At 30.4% G+C, this 20,593-nt stretch overlaps 10 protein-coding genes across 10 annotated transcripts; 4 read left to right on the top strand and 6 right to left on the bottom strand.

Annotated features, from left to right (window-relative positions):
• Positions 1–467: 467 nt before the first annotated feature.
• BX663DRAFT_494133 (uncharacterized protein) lies at positions 468–2,225 on the bottom strand. The gene is made up of 6 exons (XM_051525454.1): positions 1,904–2,225; positions 1,772–1,843; positions 1,619–1,702; positions 1,378–1,543; positions 1,150–1,305; positions 468–1,092 (listed from the first exon to the last, which is right to left on the bottom strand). The coding sequence occupies exons 1-6, from the start codon at positions 2,066–2,068 to the stop codon at positions 509–511; spliced, it is 1,227 nt and encodes a 408-aa protein (XP_051386885.1). The 5' UTR covers positions 2,069–2,225; the 3' UTR covers positions 468–508.
• Positions 2,226–2,532: 307 nt separating this feature from the next.
• Positions 2,533–4,555, bottom strand: BX663DRAFT_494128 (uncharacterized protein). Its single transcript, XM_051525453.1, has 9 exons — positions 4,470–4,555; positions 4,299–4,379; positions 4,179–4,229; positions 3,897–4,123; positions 3,730–3,834; positions 3,501–3,647; positions 3,312–3,447; positions 3,138–3,256; positions 2,533–3,073 (listed from the first exon to the last, which is right to left on the bottom strand). The coding sequence occupies exons 1-9, from the start codon at positions 4,492–4,494 to the stop codon at positions 2,825–2,827; spliced, it is 1,140 nt and encodes a 379-aa protein (XP_051386884.1). The 5' UTR covers positions 4,495–4,555; the 3' UTR covers positions 2,533–2,824.
• Positions 4,556–5,380: 825 nt separating this feature from the next.
• Positions 5,381–6,211, top strand: BX663DRAFT_494123 (uncharacterized protein). Its single transcript, XM_051525452.1, has 3 exons — positions 5,381–5,517; positions 5,579–5,610; positions 5,665–6,211. Exons 1-3 carry the CDS (start codon positions 5,397–5,399, stop codon positions 6,127–6,129), a joined length of 618 nt encoding a protein of 205 aa, XP_051386883.1. The 5' UTR covers positions 5,381–5,396; the 3' UTR covers positions 6,130–6,211.
• A 927-nt stretch (positions 6,212–7,138) lies between these two features.
• Positions 7,139–8,040, top strand: BX663DRAFT_426445 (cyclin-domain-containing protein; the record flags this gene model as incomplete). The annotated part of the gene is made up of 3 exons (XM_051522545.1): positions 7,139–7,440; positions 7,514–7,574; positions 7,648–8,040. 3 exons carry the CDS (start codon positions 7,139–7,141, stop codon positions 8,038–8,040), a joined length of 756 nt encoding a protein of 251 aa, XP_051386882.1.
• A 428-nt stretch (positions 8,041–8,468) lies between these two features.
• Positions 8,469–11,637, bottom strand: BX663DRAFT_494120 (WD40-repeat-containing domain protein). Its single transcript, XM_051525451.1, has 4 exons — positions 11,452–11,637; positions 11,299–11,381; positions 8,922–11,217; positions 8,469–8,849 (listed from the first exon to the last, which is right to left on the bottom strand). The coding sequence occupies exons 1-4, from the start codon at positions 11,602–11,604 to the stop codon at positions 8,565–8,567; spliced, it is 2,817 nt and encodes a 938-aa protein (XP_051386881.1). The 5' UTR covers positions 11,605–11,637; the 3' UTR covers positions 8,469–8,564.
• Positions 11,638–12,077: 440 nt separating this feature from the next.
• On the top strand, positions 12,078–12,958 carry BX663DRAFT_494118 (uncharacterized protein). The gene is made up of 2 exons (XM_051525450.1): positions 12,078–12,582; positions 12,648–12,958. Exons 1-2 carry the CDS (start codon positions 12,359–12,361, stop codon positions 12,688–12,690), a joined length of 267 nt encoding a protein of 88 aa, XP_051386880.1. The 5' UTR covers positions 12,078–12,358; the 3' UTR covers positions 12,691–12,958.
• BX663DRAFT_528802 (60s acidic ribosomal protein-domain-containing protein) lies at positions 12,945–13,430 on the bottom strand (the record flags this gene model as incomplete). Its single annotated transcript, XM_051530189.1, has 3 exons — positions 12,945–12,958; positions 13,038–13,278; positions 13,365–13,430. 3 exons carry the CDS (start codon positions 13,428–13,430, stop codon positions 12,945–12,947), a joined length of 321 nt encoding a protein of 106 aa, XP_051386879.1.
• A 2,383-nt stretch (positions 13,431–15,813) lies between these two features.
• On the bottom strand, positions 15,814–16,967 carry BX663DRAFT_494115 (uncharacterized protein). The gene has a single exon (XM_051525449.1). The coding sequence runs from the start codon at positions 16,882–16,884 to the stop codon at positions 16,195–16,197; it is 690 nt and encodes a 229-aa protein (XP_051386878.1). The 5' UTR covers positions 16,885–16,967; the 3' UTR covers positions 15,814–16,194.
• A 1,470-nt stretch (positions 16,968–18,437) lies between these two features.
• On the top strand, positions 18,438–18,753 carry BX663DRAFT_528801 (uncharacterized protein; the record flags this gene model as incomplete). Its single annotated transcript, XM_051530188.1, has 2 exons — positions 18,438–18,531; positions 18,602–18,753. The coding sequence occupies 2 exons, from the start codon at positions 18,438–18,440 to the stop codon at positions 18,751–18,753; spliced, it is 246 nt and encodes an 81-aa protein (XP_051386877.1).
• A 233-nt stretch (positions 18,754–18,986) lies between these two features.
• Positions 18,987–20,464, bottom strand: BX663DRAFT_528800 (obg family GTPase CgtA; the record flags this gene model as incomplete). Its single annotated transcript, XM_051530187.1, has 2 exons — positions 18,987–20,213; positions 20,294–20,464. The coding sequence occupies 2 exons, from the start codon at positions 20,462–20,464 to the stop codon at positions 18,987–18,989; spliced, it is 1,398 nt and encodes a 465-aa protein (XP_051386876.1).
• Positions 20,465–20,593: the final 129 nt, after the last annotated feature.

Raw genomic sequence — 20,593 nt, 5'->3', positions numbered from 1 at the left:
TGCCTCAAGTGAGTCATGATAAGCCACGTCAACATGTGTCCAACTAAAATGCAATTATTGATAAGAACAGACAATATGTCAATACGGGGGATTTTTTTTTTTTTTGAATAATATCGACAATACAGCCAAGTTTAAGAATTTTAAAACCAAAGTCTTTTCGAATTATATTGAGTTAGATTATAATGCACAAGTAGTATGTATTAAAATTATTATCGCTTAAATGTGTATCCTCTCATAGACATCACTTGGATTGATTTACTTTATTCTATCAAGCATAACTAGGAAAGAATACAACAATTATCATAAACCACTTCAATTCAATCAGACTTGTTTGTGATTTACTGAGAAAGATGCACATAATATTATTATTATTGTGTTAGAGTCGTTTCAAGCATATGCTTCTCTTGTGTAAAAGGAAAAAAAAACATCTTTTATTAAATATATAAATAAATTTATAAGGTTTAGAATACAGTATTCATAATACTCTAAGCTTAGCGTAATTATTAATTTATTGAACAAATGGATTATTTACATTATGTGATATATATGTAGGAGTGTTATTATTATTATTATTAGCAAGTACATTGTCACTATTAATTACAGGTGTTATCGGCTGAGGCGGTGCGGTTATATTATTATTATTATTATTAGCTGATATACTAGTGGTAGACAATAAGCCATTGGCGTCATCCATAGTATTGATTGACACTTCAGATAAACGTGATATAGGTGTTAAATTATCAGGAATAATGGGTAATGAATGTTGCTCTTGACGTTGACTATTTTCTCGAGTATTCATAGAAGGTGGGGCCTCGTAAACAGGAGGAGGTAAGTCATTATTTGGAGTATCAAATAAATTATGCGGTGCAGCAGCAGTACTTGAAGATGCAGATGGATCCACATATCCTTCTAATACAGTATCCATAATTCTTTTTCGTTCTGCTTCTAACGATTTTTTTGTTACATTCACTGCTGTTTCTAATCGACTTATCGCTCCAACTGCATATTCTTTGTATTGTTTAACCCAAGTTAATGAATTTTGTATATTTCGATAAGCAGTTGCTAAAATTCCAAAACATTGTGAACTTTTCGCTGTTAAATACATGAATATGTTTAGTACAGCATACACGAATACAGGTTATAATATACCTTTCCATGCTATATCAATATAGTTTGTATTAAATTGCATAGATAATAATGTATTATTAGTAACGACATCAAGTGTTTGTGGATATGGTATCTCTGGTAATGTAGTGCGTACTGAATTTAATAAACGTTGAATTTCCCAAATTCTTCTTTTAGAAGCTATCATAAAATATAGAACAGAGATATGTAAATACACACATCTATATACATATTTTTCTTTGTAAAATTTACCTTCCAAGTAAGCAACTTGTTCTTCGTCAATAATAGGGCCACCAAATATCTCAAACGGTACATAGTTAATCACTGTATCTAATAAACGTATTACTTTCTTCGTATCTACTAATGTCGTTGAAAGTGCTCGCTCAGCGTTTACAAAACGATCCCTATCTCTTTTGGCCTATATATTTATACATAATACATACAATAAGTTTATTTGTATATGCATATACATATATATATAATATTTCTTTACTAGACGTCTTTGTTCAATATAATTCGTTAATTCTGCTTTTAACTGAGATTCCATAGGAAAATTAGGGTCTTCATATTGAAAAATCTATATAAATGTAAATATACCTTAAGAAAAGAAAAAAAAATCTCCATCTTACTAAATAAGTTTATATACCTGTTTTAATAATGATTCATATTGATGTCTTGCGTCTTTAAAATGGCTCTTTTGTGAAATAAGTTCCGCTTCCTATTTTTGAAAATATAAACAACATTATTATTATTGTGGATATCATAAATTTTGTCTTACTTTAGCAACAGCAGAATCATAATTGGCATGGAGCTCTTCTAATTCTCTTCTCGAGCGTTGTTCATTTTCGAAAGCAAGTTGATACTTTGCTTCCTCCTTTGCCATTAATTCTTTCTTCTTACCAGATATTGTGGCTGCAGCTGATCGAAATGATAAATGTCGCATCTTACGTACATCTTGAAATTCCTTTTTCCTATACAGGTATAACAATTTAATCCTTTCTTTTTTTTTTCCTGCCTCTCTCTTACTTTATATACATATATATATATATATGTTATATACAATACAAAAAAAAAAACTTACGAGTATTTTTCTAGTGAATTTATTTCGGATTTTTTTGAACGAATAGCTTCAGAAAGTTGTTCTTTTTCTTGCTTAACAATCGACAATTCTTTATCCACATTGAATTCACTTTCAAGTTCGATGGTTAGTTTTTTGTAGTATGAAGCCTGATCTTGTATGCATTGTATAAGTGACATTTTTCACAAAAATAAATAAATGTATATTTGTCTATATACATGTATACATGTATAAATATATACACTATAATGGGGGGTGGAGGGGAGGGGACTAAAAATAATAAAAATCTGAAGTTTTTTTTTTTCTTGTGATAAATTATCCAATTAAATAGCACTTCTAAAAAAATACTTTAAGCCCGGCTCTTATTGGCTATAAATGGCATTTAGACTATGATCTACGCGCATAAAAAATTGTTTACGTCTTCGAAAATAAAATAATAATAAAGTTTGCGTATACAAATAAAACGAAAGAATTATAATGATGAGTTGTTACTATCAAGGTACTGAGATTACATAATAATGTTTGAATCATAAAGAGACAGTTCAGCTAGAAGTAGTAGCAAGTTAAAAGTAATACTTCTAATCATGAATTGTTTAATTCAGGTCAAAAAAAAATATTAATTTAAAAAGAGGAATTTGTATTGGTTGAAGAGGAAGATTGGGTAGTTTGAGGTCTTCTTCTACCAGGAGCTACAGGTCGTTTGAAGCCTTGTCGAGTACCACCTAACATTTGGATTCTTTCACTGACAATACTACCAGTAGGTGTACTAGAGCCAGATCCACTGTTATTAGAGTCAGAATAGTTACTATTTTCTAATAATTCTTCATCGAAATATGACTTGTTTAAATCACTTAAATCACTTGTTTCGAACTAAGCTAGAATTTGTTAATATGTGTTTGTTTGTTTGTTTTTTTTTACTAATTCTACTTCATACCTTCTTAATAACTTTAATTGAAGCATCATTTTCAGCTGCTGTAATTACATTTGCCTTTGAAGAAGAGTATAACATACGCTCTCTGATTTTTGAGCTTGGTGGACACGTATAAATAAATACTAAATTATATATGTGAGCTAATATTTAATAATGAATTAGGGATATCCGTCTTACTAAGAGATTCTGTAGAGGGCTGATATTCATAAACATAGAAAGTAAATCGTGGAGCATTTTCTGTTATTGTTTTACGTAATTCATCAACACAAATATTGGCAGTTTTATCCAAGTCTATCTTTTCGCTATCTAAGCACTATACATAAAACTATAAGTTATGTTGCTTAATATTACATTTAAATATCTCACCAATGAAACAAAGTTATGGGATCTGTTTTCTTTAGTCTTTGATAATTCAGAAAGTGCATTGACAGCTTTATCAGTTAAAGGAAATGCAACACCAGGAGCATAGCTTTTTCTTGCAGAAATGCCTTGGTAATCAGATACTGTTTTAGCCTAAATAACACAAAAATTAATCCATGAGTTTCGTTTTTTTTTCTTTTTACTTTCTCTCTCTTTCTTTCTTTTTCTAATATACCTCTGCTGCCTTGATTTCTGCTAACTCTTGCTCACGTTTTGTCAAAGGGGCGCCTGCTGCCTTATGTGCTAAATGCTTTTTATATCCTTCCCAAGTAAACTCCGACTATATTATTTCACTTTAAGTGCATGCCCTATTATTATAGGTTTATCTACATGTTACTGTACCTTCTCAGTTCCATAAATACTGTCATCGAATCTATAGTCTCCCAATTCCTTTGTTAAAGTGACTCGAGTAGAAGCATAAATCATTTTATCTCTAACTTTGGCATTATCAGGTACATAACACAGGAATAGCCATTTGTATTCACCTGAGGATGACTTTTCATCCAAACGAACAAAAATATATGCGGGTGAATTTGTCTCAATATACTCATTAATGTACTTTTTATAATCTACAAGTAACAATAAATTAACAAGTTCAATATACTTTATCCATTTTTTTTTTACCTGACTCGAAATCATTCTGTACAGATGAGGTGCCATCAGGTACAAGGGATTCTAATAGTTATACAAGTAAATATCATATTTTTGTTGTATAGTATATTACATGCACATGTGTTTAATTACCATTCTTTATAGAAACGCGAAGGAAACGAATGCTGCCTGTAGAAACAGCATTTGTAAAGACATTGGATAGCTCTTCAGACACTATAATACGTTAGGATTAAAAAAAAATTGATTGAAACGAGTTTAGTTGGAAGCTTTATTGTTTATTTATTTATTTTATTTTATCATCACCTTGAATACCACTTTGATGAGACATGAGTAATATGAGCTTTTTATAGAAGAAAAAGATGAGTGCTGTTTTCTCCAAGTTTTTTTTTTTTTTTTTTTTTTTTTGTCTCTGATTACGCAAATGAAAATAAAAATAAAATGTAAGAATGAGCCAATTAAAATGTCGAAATATAAAATCTAGCACTTGCTTTAATTAAAGAGATATTCATATTTAATAATAGAAAACTATGCATGTCAATGGCTTTAATAATCATTTAGTTTTTGTTGTTGTTTTGTTATTCTTTTCCTGTCTCTCTTTTCCTCTTTTTTTTTTTGTTCTTTTTTTTTATCTGTTCATTTCTATTGTAGATAGCTTCAAAACAGTGAGGGGTTAATATGAACATGCTTGAGTAACTGGTACTGGTCTTTAGATAAATGCACATGAATATATACGTATATATTTATAAAAAGGCCATAATATGTGTTATTATTATGTATTCATATTATTCTTTTAGAGGAAGACTACAGTATTACTAGTAGGGTCTATCGCTAAAGATGCTTAGCCCAAACCCCAAGATATAAAACACGTATATTTATTCTTTACTATAAGATTCAACCATACATGTAGTCGTTGTATAATACACATGAATTCGTTTATTCATAGCTATATATAAATTAACTTAAAAGATCCTTTATCTACACCTTCTGCTGAGGCCAAGAAGAAGCGGTTTCATATACTATTCTATACATATTTTGTCTATTAGACGGGAAGCTCTACAAGAGTTTGAACCATTTATGGTCATGACGCTGAAAAAAATAATAATAGCAATAAACGGATAGGAATTTTTTTTTTTTTATGTGTATCATAGTCTTTTTCTTTTGATTGGCTCCCTTTTTTTTTATGTTGCATATCTTTTTTACTTTTTTATTATTATTATTATTTTAACTAAAATGTCATCAAACAATAAATTGAAAGGATCTGTAAAAAGACAATTATATTTAAAAGAAAATGATCCTGAAGTTTCATCATCAACACATTCTAATTTCCCACAAACAATTATAAGCAACCATGGTAAATTTATTTCATTTTTAAAAGTAAAGAAAAAAGATTAATTTTTTTTATGAATCTATAGATGCATGGCGTAATGATCAGATATGTTTTATTGTAAATCTTAATATATTTGCATATACTATAATAAACACTAATGATACCATGTAGAATCTACTAGAATCACTAAGGATAAAAGCAGCAAATCTATTACGAAGACAATCCAATTTCCCCGATATAGATCTATCAGCAATATATTGTTTAGGAATTGCTGTTCAAGAATATGTTCGTTATCAAAATCTGAATATTATTGACGAAAAACGTGCTTTAGAAAACGAGCCTTCATTAAGTACACTCTTTACGGAAAAGGATCTCAAATCACAATCTTTAAGATCAATTCTCAAAAAATATCATTCTATTTTAACTGTAAAACCCGATCCTGATGCAGATTTCGAAGTTAGTCCTAGACCAAGACTAGAAGAAGAAGTGACTCCTATCGTTAGAACTAAGAAAAGGAAATATAGACATGAAGTTAATGTAAAGACATCTAAGAACGGGTCAGAATTTGAAAAACTATTAAAGACACCAGAATGGAAAATTGTTATGAATAAGAGGAAAATTAAAAAAAAAGCTTGAATAAAACCATAAAAGGAGAGGATTTTTTTTTTCTATCCAACCAAATATGAATTATATAGCATGCGATTATTTTTTTTTTTTTTAAAAAAAAAAAAATCTAACATATGCTCAAAATAAAACAGAGGATTGGTAACAAAAAGATGAATAAAAAAGAAAGACCTATTATTCATTATTGTTTACTTGGTTACAGAAAAAAAAATTTTTTTTTTTAAATCAATTAACTAGTTTACCTGTAAAAACCTAAATTTTCCGTTAAGAAAAAGAAAAAAAAAATTGTATTCGAGACAGCGATATTATTGTTTCTGGCGAGAGAGAATAGAGGAGCAATCTGGAGCAGTTAATATCCCATTAGAGATTCGATGAAAATATTTGTATATGTATATAGATATGTACGCAAATATAGATATGGATATGGATATAGATAGATATGGATATGGATATGGGTATGGGTATATGCTTTTTTTACATGACTATTTATGATCACTAGGTGAATTCAATCAGACAAAAATTGAGGATATACATATTTCATATCCTTTTTAAGGATACGCTTTACATGTTACATACTCAAAGTTGACTCTATTTCTGTCAGAGGCGCTCTTTAAAAAACAACAACAACAACAATAAGACAACAATGACAGTACGCCCTGCACTGAAAAACATACATGACTGTTATTCGTAAAGATTATTTAACGTTAAATTGATAAAAAAAAAAAAAAAAAAAAAAAAAAAAAAAAAAAAAACTGTAAGGATAACATGCCATTTAGATGAGGATTCAGAGAGCTAAAACTGATTAGTATTGAGATCAGCTTGAAATAGTCTTAACATCCACAAGTCTACTTTGTCTTTTTTTTCTTTCAAGTTCAACTCTTATCTGAAAATGCTTTTATTATTCTTCCTTTTCGTCTCCGCCACAAAAAAAAAAATAGACTTTATTGTTGTCCCTGATGCTAATAAAAAGCATAAACTCGAAAAAGATAAAGCTCTCCTTCTTCTTCTTTCATTTATTTTAATGAATTATCATTTAAATATTGCTCAGTATCCAACTCTTATATTAGCTAAAATAGTGGCTGATTTACTAAATTCAGTTATTGAAGCCAATGATAAACTTATCAATAATACAACAATATTAACTCGATTTCATTCTCGTGCTGCAACTAATATGGATATCTATTCATATATTTTACGTATATTGAAATACACTCCCTTTACGAATGAAGTCTTAATTTATTTACTAATCTATTTCGATCGTATTTCAAATGATAAAAATTATATATTAAGTTCTTCAACTGTACATAGATTATTAATAACAAGGTAACTTTATCAAGCCATTTATATATATATATATATACATACATATTTATATCATCACCTTTGCTTCTTTCAGTATTATTATTGCTACCAAGTTTACCTCAGATATATTTTATCCAAACATTAGATATGCAAAAGTAGAGTAGTAATATAGTTATTTGCCTTATTTGACTATCATCCATCATACTAACATCCTATTTATGCATAAAGGTGGGAGGTATTCGATTAGATGAGTTGAATCAATTAGAATTGGATTTTCTCTTTTTGTGTGATTTTAATCTATATATTAAACTGGAAGAAGTACAAGCTTATGGAAATCAACTATTAGCACATGCAATTAAAAAACAGCAGAGAAATCGTAGTATGATATCACCTTCGACTACAACAATAGACGCATCTCATACTACTCTATCTTCTTCATCCTCTCGAAAAAGGATGAGAGGTGGTAATAAGAATGATGATCATGATCATGATTCAATGCCAATAAAAATAATGAAAAAGCGTTCAGAGTTAGCATTGATATCAATTTCATCAATGACAGCATCTACTATAGAAAATATCAAAACGACAGAATCTACTGCATCTGTATTGTATATAGTATAAAAAAAAAATTCAATCTACATGGACTTTATTTATTTATACATTTATAGGTATCCTTATAGAAAATATACTAACAAAAAAAAAAAAAAAAGAAGCGACATTCTTTCTTATATATACTATTTTATTGTTGCTAGTACGTACAAAATATCCAATTCCTTCTTTCCCTGCTCCCCCAACCCTCCCCCCTTTTTTTTTTTCTTATTGTATAGTTATCCAGTATACTTGATCAAATTACTATATTGATGTATACATGTATAAATCCTGAAATATATTTAACGTATGTTTATAATTATACAAATATAATGTTATGATATTGATTTTATCCAACTGACTTGAAGAAAGTGACATTTTTTTATCATTGTACTCATACTGAAAGTGTGAGTTCCAAAAGAACAGCAATAATAAAAAAAAAATCGACAAGGAAAAGCTAATACAGCTAATTATTAATAATAAAATAAATCTATAATAGTCTATAAATTAAATAAATGTCTACTTTTATTATTACAGGCAGGTTCTTTTTTTTTTTCTTAACTCGCTAGTTGAACGAATTTACGTTTCTTTTCGTCATCAACAGGCTTATCAACATTTTCATCAAGGAAGTTAGAGGTGTTCCTTGCTTTATAATCACGTTGAAGATATGTTAATGCTGCTCTATTATAGCCCATGATATCTTTTTGACGTTGTAATTGAGTACGAAGATGGAAACGAATAGAATCAAGCATAGGTCGCATCATTCGGTTTGCTACAATTTGATTATGATGTGTTTTTACAACTGAAAATAATACACGTGAAACCAAGACAATACTCCAATTCTAGATGATGGATATAGGAAGAGACGTTAGTAAAAGTTAGGCAAATAGGATCATGTATTTATATTAATATACCTTTTTTGCCCAGCTTTCAATATATGAAAATAATGAAATCACTTTAGAAAAGGGTAAAATCATAAGTGCTTCTTCAAGATCATTTGCCTTAATCTTCTTGAGAACATCCAAGACATATCGATCAGGTTCAATATCTCCCATAGCCATCAAAATAGCATTTCGTTGAGGTGGTTGTGCATCTAATCCACGTGCTTTAGCTGCCTCATAGGCAAGCCATCCATTCTTTTCTTCATCTCCAATTTCCATCGCTTCCATCAATCTTTCGCCAGCTTTTAAGGATTCCATCGTTTGTTTACCAGCGGAATCAACTTCCATATCATCTCCATCCATATTGGTTTTTTCCATTTGACTTATCAACGTATTCTCATATAATTCTTCAAGTTCTTTTTCTCTTTCTTCTTCAAGGAATAACTGTTCATCGGTTTTTTCCCAAATACGCATCGAACGATCGTGTGAGCCTGTCACAACAAAGGAACCATGCTTTGAGACAGCAAGTGCCCATACTTCACCGTGATGTCCTTCCAATTTCATAATATTTTCAAACTTATCACCATCCCAATATTTGACTGTCTTATCTTTACTGACAGTAAAGAAGTAATGTGTGCCCCAAACAAATTGAATAGACATGACGCTTTCTTGATGTGCAAACAATGACTTATGACAGTCACCAAAGTCAAGACCCCATAGTTTCACATTTTTATCGGCAGAACAAGTAGCAATTAATGTATTATCAGAAGAGATATCCATCGATAATACTGGCAATTTATGTCCGTACAAAGATAAAAAGAATTTAAGTGTATCGTGATAAAAGACCTTCACTGTAGAATCCAAAAGGGAAACCGCCAACAGGTTTTGATTAGGGCTATATCGAACACAAAGTACCTCGTCTGACATCTTTAATGTTCTCATATGAATAAAGGTTAAGCGCTTTGCTACATTATTTTTGTCTTGTTTCATATCAAAATCCCAGAACTTGACATCTTTATCTGCACTACCCGTAACAAACCCACGTTTGTCTGGACGAACTTGAAGAGAATAGATAGCACCATCATGTGCCTTAACAGACTCTACTAACGATGAAGAACCAATGTCGTATAATTCTAACTCACCCGTCTTTGTACCAACCAAAATATGTTTGTTACCGGGCAAGAATGAGCTACAAAGTGCGAAGCCGCATTCAATAGTACGAATACAAGATCTTGTCTTCATGTTCCATACTTTTAATAAATTACTTGATGCTGAAGCTAATAATTCATCATCAGAACTAAGTGCTAAAGTACGAATATCAGAACGATGTCCAGGTACATCAATTGAATACAGACGTGATGGTTCTACAATTTCATCTTTTTTGTCCTTTGTCACAGGTATTGTATATGCTTCAATCGTATTATTACTAAGTGATGCGACAAATTGAATCTCTCCTGCCTTTTCCACATCCGTCGTAACAGGTGCAAAATCAAAACTACGCACTTTAGCGGGTGTACGTACTACAGTTTCAGTTGTAAATTCATCTTCTGCTTGAATTTCATTACTCACTTCCGATTCATCCTTTCCCTTCTCTCTTGCTCTCTTCTTTCTACGTTGAATTTTCTTACGAATCTGCTCATGATCACGCACTTTATATATTTCAATTGATCTATCATTGGCTTGTGCACCTACATATTTTCCAGATGGATGAAATTGAATTGTCACGACGCGATCTCGTGATTGACGGGGAATCTGACCATATATATTAATAGCCTTTTGTAATGTAGCTGGTTTAGTCGAATCAATCTCCATTTGATGATCTGTCTTTTCTTGTTCTCCAAGTGCTTCTAATGGTAAACCTAAAATCTTCCAATCGATTTTCCATGCCTTTAAATGAGGCTCAGCACCACCTGAAATAATCATTTTCTGGTCATTAGATACTGCAAAAGACCAAACTTCACTTCGATGACTAACGATCGTCTCACGACAAAATTGTGCAGATAAATCCCATAATTTGATCAATGTATCTTTAGAAGAAGATAAAACATAACCTTCACTAGAAACACCGACTTCATTGTCTTCCATGTCAACTTTTTTAGGATCTAAAAAGGCTAAACACGTAATTTGATCTTTATGTCCTTTTAATCTATATAAACCTGATTCTGAAATGATGTCCCATATAATCAGATCGGTATCTCGAGATCCAGAAGCAAGTCGGGTACCGTTGCTGTCAAATGCCAAGGCAGTTACTGCAGCTCGATGACCACTTAAAGTAACTGAAGAAGTTGATGAATTTGTATTCCACAAGCGAATTGAACCATCAGCATAGCTATAAAACAAAAGTTTAATATGTATATATATATGTGTATACACGTATAAAGATTTGCCTTTATTTTTAATAATATATTACCCAATAGCATAATCCTTGTTATTTGGACTTTTAGCAATACATGTTACCTCTGACTTATTTCCAAATTCTCGCCATTTGCCAACCTAATTGAAATCTCCTAATTAAAATTTGACTTGAACAATTATATAATGAACACTAATTTAATGCTTTTACCTCAACACCTTTTTTAAGATCCCAAAGAATAACTTCCTCAAGTGAAGGAGCAACAGCTAATTTGCCAGTATGATCATAAATAATATTAGATGATGATGATGCAATTACACCAAAGGTGGCTAATGGCTCATAACGAAGATATGCTTTCACCATTTATTTATTTATTTTTTTTTTTTTTTGTTAGAGTAGGTTAAAAGATGGTTTATGTCAAAAAAAAAATGCTTTATTTCTCAGCAAAAAAATCAACTGTGACATTGAATACTTTGTTTCATTCTGTAAATTATTGTGGCTTAACTATAGCTGGGAAATAGTCACATAACTGCTTTTTTTCAAATACTGAAAGCTAAACAACTTATGTTTCTTCCTCCCCTTCCTCTTTTTATTTATATCACTAGTAATAATGGTATTACAGTGATTTACGTTTGAAAAATAAAATTTTAAGGAAATAAAAATTAGAATTTTTTTTTAGTCTGGTCAAGAGAATTTTATTGTCAAAATATAAAAATGCATCGAATTAGTGTAAAAAGTGTTTTATTGAAATAGATACCAAAATAATTTAACTATCTGTCCATATTGCGACGTTTTGGAAATTGTATTTGGGAATGATCAATCCAACCTCTGCAGTTTTTTTTTTTTTTTTTTTTTAACAGCCAACAGAAACTTTGAAAAAAAGTATACCTGACGTTACATTAAAATCTTTTTCTCTTTCTTTTCTTTTAATAAATAAAATTCCTTAATCGTATTCGCTATTGACTAGAATAAGGCGGTTATCCTTGATTTGGTTGAATTTCATCTGCAGCAATAACTTATTATTCAAACTCAGGAATACAGGGCCATTTGGTGCTTTATTTTTTTTTTTCCTCACCCTTCCCTCCTTTCATGGAATAAAAGATTCCTTGTATTATAAATGCCTCTTACAAAGCCTCCACCTCCACCTCCAAAACCAACATTCGATGAACCATCAACCCCAACTGATTTTAATGAAAAATTTAAAGTAAAAGAAACAACAAAGTACATGAATCCTTGTGCAATAGAAGAAAAGCAAAGCATGAAATGTCTTGATGAAAATAATTATGATAAAAGGAAATGCGATTATTTTTTTATGCAATATAAAGAATGTAAAAAGAAATGGGTAACGAGAAAAAAAGGAATGAACAAAAATTTAATACATTATGCTAATTCTTTTTTTTATGACAGATGGAAAGCAGACGTGCACTTCGTAGATCCGGTCAACTTTAGAGATAGTATATCTTATTATTTCCCCAAACCTAATTTTCTGAAGTAGCTTGATTACAGTTATAAGAATAAAACAAATTGAAAATATTCAACTGAATGCAATTTAATCACTACAGAATGGCTATATAAATTACTACAATATATAAATATCCAAATAAAATCATAAAGTGTTGAATGTGTTTTTTTTTCGAAATTAGAAGTTTATTTTTTTTTTAATACTTTATGAGCAAAAAAAAAAAAATGGATGATTAAATGACTTAATCAAAGAGACCTAATTTTTTTTTAAAATAAATAAATAAATAAATTAATACTTGTTTTCATTTATACATTTAAATCATTTGTGACATTACCGAAACCCATATCTTCATCAGACTCTTCCTTCTCTTCAGCCTTTTCTTCTTCAGCAGGAGCATCAGCAGCAGCAGCACCACCACCAGCAGCAGCGGCACCAGCAGGAGCGGCACCAGGGGCACCAACGTTCAAGAGAAGAGCCTTGAGGTCTTGACCGGCAAGGGCCTTAGCATAGAGAGAGAACCAGATAGGTTCAACTTCAACACCAGCAGCAGAGACAAGAGCTTGGAGCTTGTCAGCCTATATATTTATATAAAATGTAGTGTTAAAATTAGTAATTTGTTCCAAAAAAAAAACATGTGAATTGAATGGGACACACTACTTACGGTAATTTCAATATTGTCATCCTCAAGGATGAGAGCAGCATAGACAACAGCGAGTTCGGCAGACATACTAATAAAACATAATTTATTTTATTTTTTAGATTAGATTAGACTGATTTATATTATTATTCTAGTTGGATGGATAATGGATGGGTTTACATACGTGTTAATATGTATGTAGTAAGAGGAGGATTTCAATATTGTCTCAATACAATTTGAGTATTTGATGTTGACTAGAAGTCAGCAACATGTCACATAATTCAAATTCCGCTATTGCCTTTTTTTTTTTTTTTTTTGTTCGAATTAGTTGACGCGCTTCAAAACCTATCCTATATATTAAAAATTATTGACCTACTTTTTATTTATTTATTTATTTTTTTTGAACAAATTCAATTATGCTGATGGTTATGAAATAGAAATAGATAAAGAATGAAATGAAGCTATAGAGATTAATAATAAAATGTATTTCCTATAGAGAAGCATTATAAATCATGACATGAAGCCATTGAAAGGAGGACAATTCAAAAATAGTATAATTCATATAATAGTATAGAAAGATGTAGTAGGGGCGAGGGGGGGGAGGGCAAAGAAAAAAGTACTTTGGATTATTATATAATAGAAAAGAGAGAGAATATATCACAATAGAATTAAATATACAGTTAATATGGTCATTTTTTCTCGAAAATTACTTAACAGCTGAACCTTATTTTCAAGACGCATCTCTTCATTAAATCTCTGAGATGTATGCATATTTTAATACCATGCAATTTTTTTCAAAAACATATATAATTCATTCAAAAAGTTGAAAAAAAAAACAAAAGTATTATAATAGGAATTTATTTGTGTCTAAACTCTGTCTGGAGAAACAAAATTTTTTATGGTATAAAGTACCTAATTCATTTTAATAATTATACATGTATATATAATACAAGGTCTCTCTTAAGCTTTACATTTCCTTTATTATTACTAGTATTTTTTTCCCCCATATCCTGAATTACATTCTGACAAATAATAATCATAAAAGCTTGTCTTATCTTCTGGGCTACTCAACCAGAGACCCTTTTTTTTTTAAGCAGAAGAGAAAGGAGATAAAGTTTAAATCATCTCTATGCTGCTTTATTTGGTTAGATGAAATTTAGAGTTCTTTACCATGAAAACAAAATAATGCTACTATAGTTACTAACTTCATAATAAATCCTCTCCCCCCCAAAAAAAAATGACAAATTAAAATGTATTATGTAAGCCCCCTCTTTTTTTTTATCATTGTTGTCTCTTATAAACTCATGTTAAATAACTGACTTGAGGTTTAATGAAAATAACTCTAATTCTATTATTATATCATACAAACACATCGTATAACAAACAATTCATTCTTATTTTTGATATATATATATATCCTTGGGAAGCATATCACCCTCATCTGCCAACAACAACAACAATAAAAAAAAAAGAGAGAGAGAGTGAGTGAGAAAGCTTGTATTATAGAACAATTAGATCAGTGTCGAAAAATAACATGAAAACCTTCTGCACAACACGTAAAATTTTGGTGTCCAAATATCTGTTGCACGAAATTGATTGTCTATAATAAATAATTGGATTGGTTATAATCCTACTACTGGCGCCAAAGAACTTACTAAGTGTAGCATAAAAAAAAATATACATGTTCTCGACTTTTATTATTACAATATAAAAAATGTGTCGAGACTATAATTAATGGTAGGACAGAAATAAAAAAAAAAAAAAAAAAAAAAAAAAAAAAAAAAAAAGACAATTAATGTCTCTGATCTTCTTTTGTATTATTGATATATAAATGTATACTTATTATTTCTAAAGCAATCAACAATGAAACTCTCGATTATTTAACATATGAGTAATTAAAATCTTCAAGGCTACTGTACGTAAAATTATAACAGTAAAAGTATGCATCTTTTATTTTTATCTTTTATGCGTGTTGTAAGGAGAAAAGTACCCTGATCGACATTGATAAAGCTATCATTAAATCAACTGAAACAAATAAATGCTTATAAAATATATAGTTTCATTGATAAATCTGCATTACATATACATGTTTGTATGTATATTTGAAGAGAACAATAGCATAATTCAAGGGAGGAAAGGAAATTATAAAAGTAAAGATTTTCTTATTAAATAGTCAGAGAGGGAGGAAAAAAAATAAAAGAATAGCTACAACTTCAAGTAGAATACGCTCCTTTGAGTATTCTGCTCCTCCTCAGCATTCAAATTAAATCGCCAAAAGTTGTAGATCTACAGCAGTCTGAACAGTTCAGATACCTATTGGTGCTGATCATTATTTTCAAATTCCATTACAGTTTCCCCTTTAAATCTATAAAACTCTAATCCAATTATTATTGTTATTACCAACCAAGCTATGGCGATTTCGACGTTTAATCTCTATCGGGTCTAAATTGAATGGTTTTAAGCATATTGACAGAATTTGGTTAATAAGCAAAAAAAATAAAAAAAATAAAAAAAAAATCTCAAAGTTCTTATTAGCTTCCCTTTTTTTTTGTTTTCAATAATATTTATCTCTAAAATTGATATAATATGTAGCAAAAATAAAAGATGCCAGCCCATTATAATATGTATCGTAGTTTTAAAAAAAAAAAATACTGTAACCTGAATGGGGGGCCTTTCTATTGATCTGGGAGTTAGTAGTTGAATAGTTTGTTAGACAAAGAAAAAAAAATTTATCGGTCCGCTATTGTTGTTTCACATAGTACTTTATTCATGATCAACTTTAAACTTTACACAAATTATATATTACATCAAAGAATGAAGGAGAAACCAAGACCAAAAAAAAAAGGAGGGATCATTAATTACGATGTTCAGTTGCTGTTGAAGGGATGATAACTGGAGTATTTTCTTGTGTTTTGTAAGCAGGTGGAGGAGATTGTGGTGTAAATCCAGAAACAAAATTCGGATAAGGTGACATTGTTGCTGGTTGTGGTGATGATGAGACTTGTTGTATCATATATAATTGTGCCTGATTTTCTTCTTCAAGTCTTTTACGCATTCCTTTTATACTTCGAATAATATACCAGATTAATAATGCTAAGATTGCAAGGCCGATAATAATAATAAAGATAAATCTATTGTGTTCTTTAAGCCAGCTCTGCTGGTTTTTGCTTTGTTGATTTCCGCTAGAATCCCAATCTGTGCTCTGCACTGTTGGTAATGCAATTGGACGAGTTATAATTGTAGTAGGTATAGTGGTAGTGATAGATGGTGTAGTAGTAGTATCAATAGGTAATATAGTAATAGCGGTAACATTAGTGGTAATAATAGGAGGTGTAGTAGTAATAGTAGCAGAAGCAGCAGCAGCAGTAGTAGTGGTGGTGGTGATGGTGGTGGTAATAGGTAAAGAGGTAGTAGTAGTAATAGTTGTATTTGTTGTTGGTATAGTAGTAGTAGTAGTACTAGTAGTGTTGCTGCTGTCAGTAAAAGTAATTGGCGATTGTGCTTTTACAATAGTAAATAAATAGATTAATATTAATGGCACCATCTTTTTGATAATTTTGTCATTTTATAGCTTTTGCTATAATATAATACAAACAAAATTGTTCTTTTAAATTTTGAAAAAAAAAAGGGGGAAAAAAGGAACAAAAAATAAAAATTAAAAAAATCGTCTTTTTTTTTTTTTTTTTTTTTTTTTTTTTTTTTTTTTTTCTTATTCTAATTTGCGGGACATTAAAAAAAGTATTAGAAATTTGGCAATATACACTTTTAAAGAAAATAATTGTTAAATGATTTTTATAGTAGAAAAATGAATACTATATCCATTTTTTTTTCTTTTTACAATGGAAGCTGCTTATGCTTATTTCTTGAAATAAATCAAGGGACATAATGTAGATATCGAATTAAAGATATCTTCTATAATAATACAGAAGACTACTTCGTTATAAAACCACTTTTGAGTAAAATAATCTTAATTTTTGGTAGACTTATTATTAGCAAAATAAATAAATGCACTTTTAGAAGAAACTACTTTATTAGAACATATAACATTATAAAATTCAAAAGCCAATCCCTTAACGGATTAGTAGGTAAATCTATTCTCTCTCCACTTACTTTAATAAGATTAGTAAAAAAATAAAATAAAAAATAAAATAAAATAAAAACTGACATGTAGATAGGTTTTATGTAAAATCGCGAAAAAAGTTGGTTATAATTCATTTTAAAGAATAACAGTATTGACGTTTATTTATTTTATTTTGGTTTGCAAAAGCAAATTTGTTCAAGTACCAGGCTAATATTTTTAGTTTGCCTACTGTTCAAAGCAAAGGACTAAAAAGACAAATCAAACTTTATTTTCTCCCTATTTAACTACGGCTTAAGAGTATTTATTTCTACTCAACGATTAACGCAGACAGTAAACAGCAAAAGGTCAATAAATGGTTCTGTTATAAAATCAAAATAAGTTGTTTGATTTACTATAACATAAATAGAGTAATAATACAATTAAAAATGAATGCTCATTTTATCAAGCAAAATAACTGTAGTAGAGATTTCTATAGAGATAACTCAGATATAAACAAAAGAAAAACTAACTTCACAAAAGACGATTAATGTTAGATTTAATGTTATATTTGTGTTAGAGTATACATATTGCTGTATATTAGTATTCATTATTTTCCTTCAAAATATATCAGTATCTATTGTATTTATATATTTAGCTTTAGAACATAATAAGATTAAACTGAAGTAAATTATACTTTTATTAAAGGTTTTGAAATCTACTTTGGAAGGGAAAAATATAAGATTGCTGTATGTATGCTCTTCTGCAGATAGGCAATGTATATCACCCAAACATGCATATCATTATTGATCTATTAGTCAATTTCCCTTATCTCATTTTTTTTAATGTTACAAACTATTTAAAGTCAGTCCAAATATAATTGGATATACTACTTCAACGTCATCTTTTTCTTTTTTTTTTATTTGAAGTAGTCTAGTAGTCATGCTATATTTCTGCAGTTGTGGAGTAAATTGGGGGAAAAAAAAACAGGGTCAATAAACTGACATTATATTTTCTCTCCCCCACTCTTTAAATCTTCAATGAGCTTAATCAGTAGTGTTTCTGGATTTGCTGCTTTTGGTGTTCTTGTCCGTACATACGCCCTTGGTTTACAAAAGCGCCCACTTTTCTCTAGTAAGTAAATTAATTTGAATTATGAAAAAAAAAAAAAGACATTTTTAATGAAAATCTTACCCACTCTTAGATCCTAGTGGACATTTAATAGCTGCAGGTGTTTTCGGTTCATTTGGTTATTTTATTTATAATGTGCAAGAAAGACAAACAGCTCTTATTGCTGCTAAAAAGGAAGTTATGATAAAAAATAGAGCCCGTGCAGAAGAACTTGCATCACAATAAATTAACAATAAAACAGGATATCAAAACACATGTTTATATTTGAAGAAGTTTTCTTCACATACATATATATCTATATTAATGTTTACTGCTTAAAAAAAAAAGTAATAGATACACTATAATATATGTAAATATATACAAGTAAACCATAAAAAGGAAAACCTCCCAAAAAAATAAACAAGCATACTACAGAATAATTAAATATTATAGCAAGGGGATAAATAAGCTTGATGTCTTTACACATCTTCTTCATCGTCTTTTGATTTTTGATTTTCATTTAAACGAATAGCTTCTACTTGTTTACGTAAAATAGAAGTAAGTTTGACTATATTTTTTTCATATCTTGCAGATATAGGAATAATCGGGATAGACTCATTGACTTGGTTTTGTAATAAACGAAGATTTTCTTTAGCTGTACCCACTTTATCTGCCTTATTAGCTACAATAAGTGATTGTCGTTTAGTAAGTCCAGGTCGATAAGCCTCCAATTCATATTGTAAGGTCTTTAAATCTTCGAATGGATTTGGACCACTCACGTCAATTACATAAACCAAAATTTTAGAACGCTCAACATGACGTAAAAATGCATGCCCTAAACCGATATTACGATGGGCACCCTGAATCAAACCAGGAATATCAGCCACAGTTAACTGATATTGATCAGCATAATCCACTGTGCCAACATAGGGATGTAAAGTAGTGAATGCATAATTTCCTTGTTTTGGATGAGCATTTGAAATTGCTCCCAGCAAGGTTGATTTACCAGCGTTAGGTAAACCAACTAGGCCTATATCAGCAATCGTTTTAAGTTCTAATTCGATTTCTTTTATTTCACCTTTACGCCCGCGTGTGGCCCATTTAGGAGATCGGTTTTCTGTTGTTAAAAAATGAGGATTTCCATAACCGCCTGCGCCACCTCTACATATCATGACCTCCTGCTTATCTTGAGTCAAATCGATCTTAATCTGTTCTCTCCTTTCTTGAGAGAGTCGCCATCGATAATATCGATCTTCCTCATCCATCAATCTTTCAGCTTGTTTAAAAAAATTTACTTTTCCTTCAGGCACTGAATCAACTTCAGAACGAGGATAAAGCACCCATCGTGCCTCACGTTCCTCTTCTAATTCTTCTACGCTTTTTTTTCTTTTTTCTTCTTCTTCTTCTGGAATTACTTCTCTGACCACTGTACCTATAGGTACTTCAATAATCAAATGATCGCCAATCGTCCCATGTCTTCCACCTCCCATTCCATTTTCTCCTCTTTTCGCTGAACAAACTCGTCCTAGACGTTTCAAGGTGCCAACATCTGCACTAGCACGAACAATAACATTACCTCCACGGCCACCGTTACCACCATTAGGAGGTCCCTTTGGAAGAAATTTCTCTCGCTGAAATGAGACACAGCCATCCCCACCATCACCTCCTTTTACTTTTACACGAACAAAATCAATAAATTGACGTCCCTATTTACATTTGTTTCGTTAAAAAAAAGAAAAGAAAAAAAAATCAACTTTTGTAATTGAATGTGATCTTGATGGATTACCTTCCCCCGCAATTTATACTGGACTGATTTCCTTTGTATGTTCATTTCTTCTTGTGGGATCATTGCACTTGTGTGGAACTGGATGATTGCAGGAAGACAAAGTCTTGTGTTGTTATAGCCACTTTGTGTTGACCGTAAATAAGAGTGTGGTTTTATTATGGCTTTTAACATGTTGAAAACTAGGGTATCCTTTAGTAACAGAGAAAGAGAGATATGTCAAAAGTATCGGAGCTGCTCCTCCCCCGCCTAAAATTAATATCCAACAAGCAGTCCTCTTCCATCCTCCTGCCATCTCGTAGT

Source organism: Cokeromyces recurvatus (genome assembly GCF_025118155.1).
Source record: "Cokeromyces recurvatus strain NRRL 2243 chromosome Unknown BX663scaffold_2, whole genome shotgun sequence".
Classification (NCBI taxonomy): Eukaryota; Fungi; Mucoromycota; class Mucoromycetes; order Mucorales; family Mucoraceae; genus Cokeromyces; species Cokeromyces recurvatus.
The sequence above is the reverse complement of the archived record's forward strand: the minus strand, read 5'-3'. Positions and strand labels throughout refer to the sequence as shown.

What these genes read in the sequence shown, in the direction of transcription:
- BX663DRAFT_494133 (XM_051525454.1), bottom strand. Translation starts at nt 2,068, where the DNA reads ATGCGACATTTATCATTTCGATCAGCTGCAGCCACAATATCTGGTAAG. An exon ending in ATATTGAACAAAGACGTCTA is followed by an intron (nt 1,544 to 1,618) that starts GTAAAGAAATAT and finishes ATAAATATATAG; the next exon opens with GCCAAAAGAGATAGGGATCG. An exon ending in ACAAGTTGCTTACTTGGAAG is followed by an intron (nt 1,306 to 1,377) that starts GTAAATTTTACA and finishes ATTTTATGATAG; the next exon opens with CTTCTAAAAGAAGAATTTGG.
- BX663DRAFT_494128 (XM_051525453.1), bottom strand. Translation starts at nt 4,494, where the DNA reads ATGTCTCATCAAAGTGGTATTCAAG. An exon ending in GCCCTCTACAGAATCTCTTA is followed by an intron (nt 3,257 to 3,311) that starts GTAAGACGGATA and finishes TATATAATTTAG; the next exon opens with TATTTATTTATACGTGTCCA. An exon ending in CAATTAAAGTTATTAAGAAG is followed by an intron (nt 3,074 to 3,137) that starts GTATGAAGTAGA and finishes ATTCTAGCTTAG; the next exon opens with TTCGAAACAAGTGATTTAAG.
- BX663DRAFT_494123 (XM_051525452.1), top strand. Translation starts at nt 5,397, where the DNA reads ATGTCATCAAACAATAAATTGAAAGGATCTGTAAAAAGACAATTATAT. An exon ending in AACAATTATAAGCAACCATG is followed by an intron (nt 5,518 to 5,578) that starts GTAAATTTATTT and finishes ATGAATCTATAG; the next exon opens with ATGCATGGCGTAATGATCAG. An exon ending in ATGATCAGATATGTTTTATT is followed by an intron (nt 5,611 to 5,664) that starts GTAAATCTTAAT and finishes GATACCATGTAG; the next exon opens with AATCTACTAGAATCACTAAG.
- BX663DRAFT_494120 (XM_051525451.1), bottom strand. Translation starts at nt 11,604, where the DNA reads ATGGTGAAAGCATATCTTCGTTATGAGCCATTAGCCACCTTTGGTGTA. An exon ending in AACAAGGATTATGCTATTGG is followed by an intron (nt 11,218 to 11,298) that starts GTAATATATTAT and finishes TTTGTTTTATAG; the next exon opens with CTATGCTGATGGTTCAATTC. An exon ending in TTGAAAGCTGGGCAAAAAAG is followed by an intron (nt 8,850 to 8,921) that starts GTATATTAATAT and finishes TCCATCATCTAG; the next exon opens with AATTGGAGTATTGTCTTGGT.
- BX663DRAFT_494118 (XM_051525450.1), top strand. Translation starts at nt 12,359, where the DNA reads ATGCCTCTTACAAAGCCTCCACCTCCACCTCCAAAACCAACATTCGAT. An exon ending in AAAGAATGTAAAAAGAAATG is followed by an intron (nt 12,583 to 12,647) that starts GGTAACGAGAAA and finishes TTTTTTATGACA; the next exon opens with GATGGAAAGCAGACGTGCAC.
- BX663DRAFT_494115 (XM_051525449.1), bottom strand. Translation starts at nt 16,884, where the DNA reads ATGGTGCCATTAATATTAATCTATTTATTTACTATTGTAAAAGCACAA.